This window comes from Xyrauchen texanus, chromosome 11 (assembly GCF_025860055.1).
Source record: "Xyrauchen texanus isolate HMW12.3.18 chromosome 11, RBS_HiC_50CHRs, whole genome shotgun sequence".
NCBI lineage: Eukaryota > Metazoa > Chordata > Actinopteri > Cypriniformes > Catostomidae > Xyrauchen > Xyrauchen texanus.
The window spans coordinates 36510706-36523332 of record NC_068286.1 but is presented as its reverse complement, the minus strand read 5'-3'; the positions used below and the strand labels follow the sequence as shown (position 1 = coordinate 36523332).

Sequence of the window (12627 nt, the reverse complement as noted above, 5' to 3'; positions counted from 1 at the left end):
TAATAATGATGCATTTTGTTTTGCTATTGGCAATTGTATTCGTCTTCCTCTCACCACATTCCTATTCAACTGCAAACCATGAGTGACATTTCAGAGCTAAATGACTTAATGCACCTGGTTATATCAAGAACAAATGCAGACATATAAATCACTGAACTGGTCTGTTCTCTAAAGCCTATAGTGAGGCCCATTTCTGTTAAATAAATGCAATTACAGACACTTATCTAGTCTCTAAATGGTGCTTCATTTGGGCATCTACACTCCATCTCTCTCAATTTTGTATCTTTTTTGAAAGGTTGTGGAAACAAACATGATGTAATAAGTGCATGTTTTATTTTGCTGTTGGATCACATGGGAATGCAAAATTGATATTTGCTGTCATCTCCCATTAACTGCTATAGAGGTTTACACCACTGAATGTTTATTCAGCATTCCAAACCTGTAAATTTGAAAAGGGTCCATTATTTTGAAAGAAGAATGAATCATTGAATCTTTTTTTAGTTGGTTAATTGAAATAATCAGAATAAACCAATTCACTACAATGAATTAGACTTCCCAATGCTAATACTACTAGATTATTGATTCTTGTCAGATGTTCATGAATTCCATTTTGGTCCTAGTTAATTGGTCCTTGTGCGTATGGCCCCCATTATTCATGGGCATTTGCAAATCCCTTAAATTCCATTTAATAATCTCTGTCTCTATTTTTTCTCCAGTTTGTGGCTCAGCCAAACTGTCAGCAGCTCTTGGCCACACTGTGGTATGATGGCTTTCCTGGCTGGCGGCGGCGCCACTGGGCGGTAAAGCTGGTCATGTGCTTCATTATCGGCTTGCTCTTCCCAGTCTTTTCACTGGTCTACCTACTGGCTCCAAAAAGCACGCTGGGACAGTTTATAAAAAAACCCTTCATCAAATTTATCTGCCACACGGCCTCCTACCTCACCTTCCTCTTCCTCCTCCTCCTGGCCTCACAGCACATAGCGCGCACCAACCTACACACGCAGGGCCCTCCACCCACTGTGGTGGAGTGGATGATACTACCTTGGGTGCTAGGTGAGTATGATTGTGTTTGTGTTGATGTAGCTTGTGTAGTTGGTGTATATTGAGTTAGATGGTAAGCAGGCCTATTGTGTTTACATATGCTGTTTTTATGATGACATTTTATAATAACAGTGCATGCAAGGCAGCACAGCATTGATTTTCCTCAAACAATATGGTTACGGTTTATTCTAACCCCCTAACCCAAAGTATTAAACTTCATTAAAGCTGCACTATGGATGATTGTTTGGGTTAAAATTAGCAAATGTCTAGAGGTGGGTTGAGTAGCAAAAAAGCTGTAATCAGGTAAAAGTACAATAATTTGAAAAAAAATAATTACTCAAGTAAAATTTATGATGTTAATAATTACTAGAGTAAGAGTTAAAAAGTATCTGATTAAAAGAACACTCAAGTAGCGAGTAACTAGTTACTTTCATATGTAACATAAAATAGACATTTCATCTCCAATATTCCATTACATAATACACATTTAACATGTATTACAGAATAATAATAATAATTTTATTATTATTATTATTGGAAATTCTTTTTTCTTTCCCATTCATGTTGTTCCAAATCTGTATGACTTTATTTCTTCAATGCAACACAATTAAGGAGAATGTCAGACAGAATGTTGGACTTGTAGTCACCATTTACTTTCACTGCATGTTTTTCCTACATATTTGAAAAGGGAATGTGACTAAGACTGTCAGTCTAACATTCTGTCCAACATCTTTTGTTTTCACAAAATATAGAAAGTCACACAGGTTTTGAACAACACGAGGGTGGGAAAACTATAACAGAATATGATTTTATGGCTGAACTCTCACTTTAAGGATGCTTGTCAGATTTGGACAAATCTGTCAATTAGAAGAGAAGTTTGAAAACCAGTTTCTAGTAATTATTATGGTGAAAAACGTGAACAATATTTCACTGGCTCAATCATAAAAAATGCTGAGTAAAAAGAAGCAAGATCATGCTTTTATAAATGGCTATAAGTCCTGAATAGATTTTTAGTTCAGTTATAGTATTTTCAGTATAGAAAGAATTTAGATAATTAGTTCTGTACTGTAAGGGTAAACGTCATGGTTACTGTTGTAACCTCTGTTCCCTGATGGAGGGAACGAGACGTTGTGTCGAATGTAGTGACACAAGGGGTCATTCTTAAGAGCCTTGTGTACCTCTGTACCAATGGCCAATGAGAAATTGCCCGACAGAATAAAGGGAAGCTGTCAGTCAGGTTTTTCACTGAGGAGCCAAGAGTAAGGTTTGGCCATTTACATTGGTGGGTCTAGAGTCGTGGCAAGGGGGACACAACATCTTGTTCCCTCCATCAGGGAACAGAGGTTACAACAGTAACCATGACGTTCCCCTTCTGTCACTCACTCAAAGGGTCCCATTTAAAAACGCCATGCACTAGATCATGTTACGGGAACAGCTGACACAGAAGCAAGCAAGCTAATGCGTGCTAGAAGCAGCTGTATGGGCTGCACTTAACCTTAGGTTCCCAGCACCCCTGAGGGGGGAACATTCAACATGACTATCATGGCAGCAAGCTGGCCAGCTGCTGCCTTTTCTCTCTCTATGTTTCTCGTCATAGAGCATAAAGCGGCTGGGACTATCTTAACGCTATGAAATGTGTCAGGGAAGGCGATCTTTTCCGTTCCTATTCTTTCAGGGGGAAAAGACCCTGCGGAGACCACATCCTGCCCAGACTGGTGGGAGGTAGCATGTGGCCAATATGTCACATGGGTTGTCAAGCCACACGTGGAAGTGGCGCAGTGGTAGGTCCTACCTGGTGAGGGAGGCCTGAAGAGGGAATTAGGTCTGTGGAGCCCTACCCCATTACAGAGCACTTGAGGCTCGTTGTAGGTCTGGCCGCAAATTCCTCCGCTGAATTTGCAGGCCAGAAGGCTAGGGAGGAAGAACATCCAGGAAGCGAGAGCTGGGTCTGCCTCCTCCCGGGGCAGCACTTGCAGGTTCACGACCAGGTCCCTGAAGGGGTCGTAGGGACCTTGGGCATGTAGCCCGGTCGTTGTTTAGGATGACGTGAGTATCTGCCGGACCGAACTCCAGGTAAGTGTCGCTGTCAGAGAACGCTTGCAGTTCCCCAAACCTCTTGATGGAAGCTAGCGCTTTCAGGAGGGCCGTCTTCAAAGAGAGGGGCTTGAGGAACTGAGTCAAGTGGCTCAAAGTTGGGGTCTCTGAAGGCCCGAGAGGACCATTGAAAGGTCTCAGGAGTGGAACAGGCTTGGCCGGGGAGGGTTCAGGAACCTGATAATCAAGTCATGCTTACCCAAGGACTTGCCGTCCACTGCGTCGTGGTGGGATGCGATAGTGGCTACATACACCTTCAAGGAGGAGGGGGACAGCCTCCCCTCCAACCTCTCTTGCAGAAATGAAAGCACTGACTGATCTGCGCATCTCTGCGGGTCTTCAGACCGAGAAGAATAGCAATTTGCAAACATGTGCCACTTTAGGTCATAAAGCTGCCTGATAGAGGGAGCTCTGGCTTGGTTGATCGTGTCTACGACTGCAGTTGCTAGGTCACTTAGATCTTCCACGTCCCATCCAGGGGCCAGACGCGGAGGTTCCAGAGGTTTGGGCGCGGATGCCAGAGGATGCCCCGTGAGCGTGAGATCGTGAGATCCGAGAACCAAGTCTGAGTGTGCCAGTAAGAAGCCACTAAGGTGACTTGTTCCTCATCCTCACTGATCTTGCACAGCACTAGTGCAATAAGGCTCACTGGAGGAAATGCGTACTTGCACAGCCCCCGGGGCCAACTGTGTGCCAGTGCGCCTATCCCAAGAGGGGCCTCTGTTAGGGAGTACCAGAGCGGGCAGTGGAAATTGTCTTGGGAGGCAAAGAGATCTACCTGTGCCATGCCGAACCAGCCCCAAATCAGCTGGACCACCTGGGGGTGGAGCCTCCGCTCTCTGCTGTCGTGTTGAGGTTGCCCAGGATATGAATGGATATGAAGGCCCTGAGTCGCTGCTGACTCCAATGGAGGTGATGGTTTGCGAGTTGTGACATATGTTGAGAACGTACTCTGCCTTGGCGATTTGTGTACACTTCCGTCGTGGTGCTGTCTGCACGGATCAAGACGTGCTTGCCACCGAATCAGCGGGAGAAACCTCCGCAGGGCAATGAATACAGCCAGCAACAATAGGCAGTTGATGTTGTCTGTTGTGACCACGACATGTCTGGACACTTGCTGTAGTGGGACCCCAGTCTGCGGAAAACAGTGGTCTGTGCAAGGGTGGTCTTGGAGGGGAGTGCCGGGCGATCCTGCCAGGTGGGCTCTGTCCACCGGGGGGACCTCCGTATACACGTGGGCAGCCCCACAATCAATTGCAGTGAGAGTGGACGAGCGAGGAGGTCGGTTCCGGGCAGTGAAAGGTGCCCTCCATGACCTCGTCAGCTCGTCATGTACATCCGGGAAGAAAGGTATTGGGGGGTGGGGTACCAATCGTCAAGCCGTGAAGGCTGTGGGGAGGATGGAGGGTTCCAGTCAAACCAGGTGCTCACGGCAGCCCAGGAAAGCATGTCGGCCATCTGCGCATCAGCCTCAGACTGGGCGGGCTGACCCGAAGGTGGCAGCCCAGTCGAGTCTTCTGCATCAGACACCTGAATGCTCTCCGATGCAGGGGCGACATCATCATTCATCTCAAGGTGCTCAAGGGAGAACGCAGGCTGACCGTGATGCGAGCCATGAGGCAAGCCGCACTCACCTCGACCCCGGACAGAAGCGAACATGCCGGGGGCGGGTGGTTCGTGGGGACGTACCCGGCAAAACCGATCCCGCTGCCATCCCCAAATAGCCTCCATCACCAGCCGGGTCGTCCTCAATCCCGTGGGAAGATGAGTAACGCGGGGGCCGGCTGAAGTGGCATTCACTTTGAGATATGAAAGCCACGACCGCAACGTTGCCATGGTCATATTCTTACAGTGAGAACATGTACCATCCATAAATGCTGCCTCAGTGTGATCGCTACCCAGGCACACAAGGCAGCGTCTATGACCATCAGACTTGGAGAGATATCGACAGCATCCAGGAACTACACACGTGCGGAAGGGCATCTTTAAAAAGATGCGTCCTGAAGAGGATGTTCAATGCCTGCTGTGTATTGCTCTTTTGTGAGTGAAAATATAGAGATATACACTCTTTTAACAGAAGCACAGACAAGCTCACGCTATCAGAAGTTGAAGCTGCAATTCAAATCTTGAAATATCTGCTTGTCTTGGTGTAAAATGAAGGCATTGCACGACGATAGTGTTTGTTTGGCACGCTTGGTGCATCTGCTGTCATGAACTGGACATGAAGTGACAAAGCGCAAGCGCTGTTCTAAAAGTCCCATTCAAAAATCTCTCAAATCTCTAAAACTTAATTAATTAAAACCAGTAATGTAATGAAAGGAACATTGCCCATTGTAACAAAGTAAAAGTAAGCAATTTATTTGAGTATGAGTAAAAAGTAACCATTATTAAGCCTACTCTTAAAATTTTATTTTCTCTAAAAATGTACTCAAGTTAATGTAACGGAGTAAATGTAGCATGTTACTACCCACCTCTGCATATGTCCATTATTGAGCGATAAAATGTTGAAAAGCCTGTTCTTAACTTACCCCTATTCACTACGGTAAGCTTAAATTAATTTCTTTATTTTGAGCTGTCAAATTGGATTTGGCAGGAAATTGCAAGCTTGCGTCATTCGTCCTTGCGTGTTTATGTTGTGCCCATAAGCTCAGAAAAGAAGGGCCAGAAACTGTGTCGAGTGTGTGCCGGCTGGGGAAGCAAGTTCAGTCAGTTGCACTTAAGGACAGCAGCAGTGTGACAGCAGTCTGGGTGAATATTTATAACTGTTGACTATTAAACTGTTAACTGGCGAAGTTGTTTTCTTGGTATAATTTTTTGAATGTAAACTTTTATATGTTTTCTGGTAGGGTTGTTGAAGCTTACCTTGGTTGTCATGCTTTAATTAATAGAACATTAGGGTATATTGTGTTTACCAATCAATATGTGTTCAATAGTTTTTGTTTTCTGGTAAAGTTACTGCTACATGTTTACTAATATTAATGTCTGAGTAATAGCATTGCTTCAGTTTTGAGGTCCCCTCAGTGTGTGTGTCGCTAAGTGTGTGTGTGCCATTGATTTCTTATTTATTTTACCGCAGTCGCAGAAATGCACAAGTTTTATCAAGTGTCCATTACCCTTTTATTGTGCGTTAAAAACAGAGTGGACAATCTAAATTTGCATCTAAAAGACACTATACGCACAAGGAACTACAAGGTAGTTCCCCATGAATCTCAATCTCAATTGTTTTTTTAATGCTCAGTAAATAACACAGTAACATACATAATAATTTGTTTACTGTGTAACCATTATAACTTACATCCAAAGTAATTATTATGGAAACTGTTGGCAGCAGTTGTTATATTACATATTTTTTATTACATTATTTTCATGTTTAATATAGTATATTTAACACCCATCATGTGTTTTAGTGCATTGCCCACTTAGGCTCTAGATCAGGGGTCGGCAAACTTTTTGACATGAGTGCCATTTTTTAATTTCCTGGTCAATGGCTGTTGAAGTCCACCCAAAAAAAAAAAAAAACATGCACATGTGAGTTTCCGAAGTTTGGTTCCACTTGTGACTCAAGTGGTCTCAAAGTGCTTCTATTTTGCATTTTTCTAATTTAATCATTTATTTTCTTTACAAATTATATTTGAAGGATGTATACCTGTATGCTGGATTGTAAATCTCAAGGATTAATAATGGTGTTTTCCTTATTACATCACTTGTTTTTCTGAAAGCAAAAAAGAAACAAATGAAACATGTAATACAGGCTGTAACCCGAAGCAAATCGGGTGCGTTTACTTGTATGATTTACCGAAAGTGAAGTGCTTCTGACTCGTGACGCGTGAGTCTGTTGGGTATACTGCAGTCTCATCACATTTTAACTGGCAAGCGTGCCATAGTTTGTCGACCCATGCTCCAGATTGTAATATAAAAATTATCAAAGGTCTTCTTTTGAACTCATATCAGCCATATCACAAGTTTCACCTCTTTAATTGATACTGATACTGATAAGTTTACTTGTGAACACTGTTGTTTCCTGATGAACTTACAGTGGTGTAATGGCATCGTTGGATGCTTTTCTTTGGTGACCCACCAAAAGATGGCATTTATTGGTACACCCTGTAATGCCCATGAGTACATGTGTGTTTTCATTCATAGGCTTCATCTGGGCTGAAATTAAGGAGATGTGGGATGGTGGTTTTAATGAGTATGTCCATGACTGGTGGAACCTGATGGACTTTGCCATGAATTCTCTCTATTTAGCCACCATATCACTCAAGATTGTTGCTTATGTCAAGGTGAGCTCTTCCTGTACATGTTTTAAACTGGGTTCAGTCATTCTCATTCACACATGAATACACACACACACACACACACACACACACACACACACTGCAGCAGTGTTAGTCACCCAGCACGGAAGGGGTTTCATACCATACAAGTGCCTTCAACACTACGGCTAGCTCTGTTCCAAAACCTGAGCTGCCTTGATGCCTATTGCCTAGAGGCAGCTGCCTCCTAAGACAGTATCCTAATCATCAAGTCTTAACTTGGTTTTGGAACATAGCAACTCTGTATGCATGGCTGTGTGCCTGCATTTGTACATGTGTAAGATAAATATGGTCCAAGCCACATATTTAGGCAATTTCTCAAGCATGTATTTCACAAGCTATAACTTTGTGTGAGATGTGTCTAGATATCTGTTATTATTCTATATTTTGGTAGTTTGAGAACATGGGAATACAGGGTGAATCTACTGTATTAGAGTCAGTTAATATTGTAGTCTTAGTGTCAGTATAGAGAAGAATTTTACGTAAGAAGGGCTCAGTCATGCCTGGCACTGAAGAGCCAGCTTAATTTCTCTGCCCGCTGAAACATGAAATTGTGGGCTGGTGCTGATGGGGGAAGGGGGGAATGGGTCTCGTTCCATACTGACAGTTTTCTATATCAGTATCAGTGTTCTCTAAAAATCAAACCCATGACTTATAGGCATTGCTTGCACCATGCTGTGCTAGTTACAGGCACAGGAGCTACAAGAACCAAATCCAGATCCAAAACTGTTGAAATAACTTTGATTTAACTTATCAAATTAGGAGATTGACTTAGTTTTCATCAGATCGTTTTTCAAAACAATCTGGGGAAATTATTTAAGAATGTACTGAAGCTATTTATATTATTTGCACTGTTTTAACACCTGATTCACAAAAAGAATAATGTAAATCAGTTATTGGCGCAAACATGCCCACAAAATTTGTGCTGATTGCAGTTTGCACATCCAGTTCCCTATTTTGAAGGCCGGTTGTAAGTGCTTGGTTGTGGAGGATGCAGTAGACTTCCATGACAACCACAAGTTGCTGGGACTGTACACCATCACTCTACAAATGTGATGATCAAGGCAGCTGAATCAGCTCTTTGAAATGCCAAAAATGCACATGATGTGTCTGGATATGTGCACTGTTATTATTATTATTATTATTATAATAATAATAATAAAAAAAACTGCTGCTATATAAAAATATACTTTTTAAAATTAAATTACTGTCAGCACAGCATAGGCAGTAGTAGCACAGTATTTAATGCCAATTCGTTCATGTTTGTGAATCGAGCACAGTCGATATTAAACCTTTTTTTTTTGCACAGACATTTTGTTCCCTTGCGGCAGCACAGAGAATGCATTTTTACTCTTTACAAGCACAGACGTCCCCTCCTTTTAAAAGTTGTTCTTGAACTTTTCACAGTATAACAGCTCCCGTCCTCGGGAGGAATGGGAGATGTGGCATCCTACGCTGATCGCAGAGGCTTTGTTTGCCATCGCTAACATCTTTAGCTCGCTGCGGCTCATCTCCCTCTTCACGGCAAACTCTCACCTGGGTCCTCTGCAGATTTCTCTGGGCCGCATGCTGCTCGATATTCTCAAGTTCCTCTTCATCTATTGTCTGGTGCTGTTGGCCTTCGCAAATGGACTCAACCAGCTTTACTTTTACTATGAGACCGAGGCTGCAGACGAACCCAACCACTGCAAGGGGATCCGTTGCGAGAAACAGAACAATGCATTCTCTACGTGAGTTTATTTTACAACCTGCCCAGCATTTCATGTTTCCTTTTCTGTCCCTCTGCCATCCTTTCCTTTTGTTTATCTTCTAGTCTTTTAGTAATTAACTACAGGTAGAGATGCTACTAACAGTTCAGCTGTTTTTAAAGTAGTAGCTATACGAGATATGAGTAACAAATTGCAGTCCCATTTCTGTGCCTGTGCCCCTCTGTTAATGCGTTCTAAACGTTAATGCGCTCCAAGACTATATGAACCAGTGAACTTGTGAATTTCTTATAAGTAGCTATTAGTATAGCTAAATAATTTTTCAAATGGGTAGCTTGACTGCAGTTGAACTACTTTAAATTACAGCTTGAAAGTAGCTTCCTCAGGTCTGCAGCTCCAGGTCTGCCCCAGTAAGTGATGATTGGGCAGAACTGATGGTGCTTTTGATTATTCAATCAGACATCCTGCTTTTCCAGTGGTTTGTTCATCAATTGCACATTGATAATCTCATAAACATCCAACACTGTGCAATAATGCTGGTTCAAAAACCCCCTTAATGAATATTAATGAGAGAGAAAATCTGTGCTATGCCTATTAGAGAAAACATTTGCAGCTGTTCTGTGAAATGTAAACACCTGAAACATAAAAAACCTCAACATGTTGTTCAAATGTCTAGGGAGTTTTTGCTGCATTTCCATCAGCATTACAAATTTGCCTGCAGCTGCATTGTATGAGCTGCATGTGGCTTTTCGAAATTCCTCAACCCAGATCCTTCTGAAGCATATCTTCTTCAAGCTTCCTGCGGTGATTTTCTGAGGTTCAGTCTCTGATAATCCCCTTCACATATTAAAGCGCCTTGACATTCCATGAGGCTTGTACTCATTTGAAAAGACCAAAGGGGAATTCATTAAGAATTAATTGTGTTATAACTGACTGATAGTGTTGTGTTTCTTTTTTTATTTATTTATTTTTAATCTTTATTTTATTGTTGTTGTTGTTTTTTATTTTATATTTTTTTCTTTTTATAGCTTGTTCTGTCTGTGTTGTTTTAGCACACATTTTAGTGAAGGAATTATGAAAATCAATTAACGCAATTTTGCACGACACAATTCCAAATCTTGTGGATTTGTTCTAAGTGCAAGGTTGTGGAGGATTCAACTGTACAGCTTTGCACCACTACTGTGAACCAAAAAACCTGATTCGGCTCTTTGAAATGCATTGCACATTAAATATCCAGTTAGCGTTCTTCCCCATTATTTTAACATCCTTTTGATCATCTATTGCTGCCTTGTTCAATAGAAAATGTACACAAACATCTCTTTTAATAAAATTGTGTGCCCCACCTGCTTTCCGTAGGCAACGATATCGTGACGTTAGATACAGAATGCAGAGAGCACCAAGGGGAGAATTCACATAATAGTTGCGCCACTTTTGACAGTGGTTCACAAAAACCTGTCTTATTCACTAACAGCACGCATATACAGTTTATCAGGCACAATCAGCACTGAAGCAGCTCTGCAGCATAATGCAGCACTTCAATCTTAGTGACAAAACTGTTTTGTAAAAATAAAAAGGTGCAATTTATAATAAGCCTAATTTACATAGAAAGCAGACGTGATTGCACTGAAAAGATTGGCAATGACATAATTTAAATATGCCGCTATATTGAAGCGCCTGGATGAATTGGATTGCTGGTGGTTGGTGACTACAATCCAGGTTTTTGCCTGAAGTACAGTACACATTAGTGTCACAACTGTTTAGAGAATTCGCTCCAGTGAGAGAAGACACTTTTGATGACAGTGACCATACACACACCATTACACTGAAAACTTATTAATCTCTTCTCTATATTATTTTTGGCCTTTCAGCTGTAAATGCCAAATGTCAGCTGCAACTGAACAGGATGCAGACTTGTTTGTGAAGTTGGCTGTAGTGGGCTGCCAGTTGTTGTGTCAATGTCTCTGATGAGTCAGTGAGGAGCTTGAGGCAAAACCCATGAGCCTCTATTAGAGCTCCACAACACGAACAGAGATGTCGTTAAGGTGCTGTCCATGCTGATTGAATCTCACAAAAACTTGCCAGAAATTGTACCCATATACAGACATACACACACACACACACACACACACACACATATATATATATATATATATATATATATATATATATATATATATATACAGTACTATGCAAATGTTTTAGGCACTTCTGTTGCATAGTGTGGATGTTTTCATGTATCAATTAATGTCATACAATGTGCAGTAAATTTAAAACAAGCTAAATCAATATTTAGTGTGACCACCTTTACCTTCAAAACAGCACCAACTATTAGAGATGCACCGATTGCAATTTTCTTGGCCGATTTCGAAGTGTGACCTGCCGATGTTTTCCGATTCCGATTTTCTTTCTAAGAACTATTATTGATCACATATACAAACAAAATCTACCTTTTTTCAATGCAACATTTTATTTTCATAATAAAATAAATTATTAAACATTACAATTTCCCCCAAACTGCACTAAGTTACAGGATTAAGTTACTTCTCTCAATTAAACAACTCTCAAAATAAAGTGCTCTGTGACTGGATCGAGGTAGAAATAACAATTAACTGCAAATAAGTTGCTTTATATAACAAATGTCATTTTCCACAATTTTTATAAATGGACCTTTTACTCTTTATTACTCATCTAACAAAACAATTCCAAAGATCTGAAAAACTGAAGTGTCCAATACGCTCAACTTACGTTAGATGTCCAAATATCAGTTGTAAAACTGAGCACTGCTTCGGGAACGGCTTGCATACCTGTCAACACTCCCGCTTTTCCGGAGTCTCCGCTTTGTTATTTCTCCCAAAAAAACTCCCGTAATTTGTATGGCCCAAACCACGTTATATGAATAATCACATCAATATATTATTCCAAGGTGGTCCAGTTGCCAGATCTTGAATGAAACCCATCCTACTCACACAATCAACACATCATACACATTACAAATCATTTATGACTACAATCTGGCAACCTACAACCCATCTGCGCTGTTGATATCTGCGCAGGCAGTAGACGCGGGATGTTAACTCAAGCTTCACTGGTAGAGGGGAGGAGAAGACTCAGCTGGTGCTCCGGTGAAAAAAACTAAATATACATGTACATTTAACAACAGCTGGATGGAAGAATTGAATTTCATATCCCGAAGCCATATCGACAATGCCCACGCCTTTTGCAATGTGTGTCGTACTGATTTTAATATCGGACACGGTGGGAAAAATTACATTAAATCACAACGGCACAATTTGTATGTATTCAGCCTGCCTCTGCCATCGAGCACCCCTTTCCCCTCTCCCGGATTTGTGTACCCAAATGTTGACAGATAACAGGTGTGTTACATGACATGAGATTAAACAACTCGGGCAACGCAACGTCGGAAAGTACCTCCTACTCTGTATCGAGGAAATGTATCAGATTTCTGAACC

General features: G+C 41.6%; 1 protein-coding gene across 1 annotated transcript in view; it reads left to right on the top strand.

Moving 5' to 3' along the window:
- Positions 1–12627, top strand: part of LOC127652138 (short transient receptor potential channel 5-like) — a 96315-nt gene that overhangs the window by 59936 nt on the left and 23752 nt on the right. The window contains exons 4-6 of the mRNA XM_052138198.1: positions 717–1053; positions 7279–7418; positions 8859–9181. Coding sequence (XP_051994158.1) covers positions 717–1053; positions 7279–7418; positions 8859–9181 — 800 coding nt within the window. The remainder of the gene's footprint in view (positions 1–716; positions 1054–7278; positions 7419–8858; positions 9182–12627) is intronic.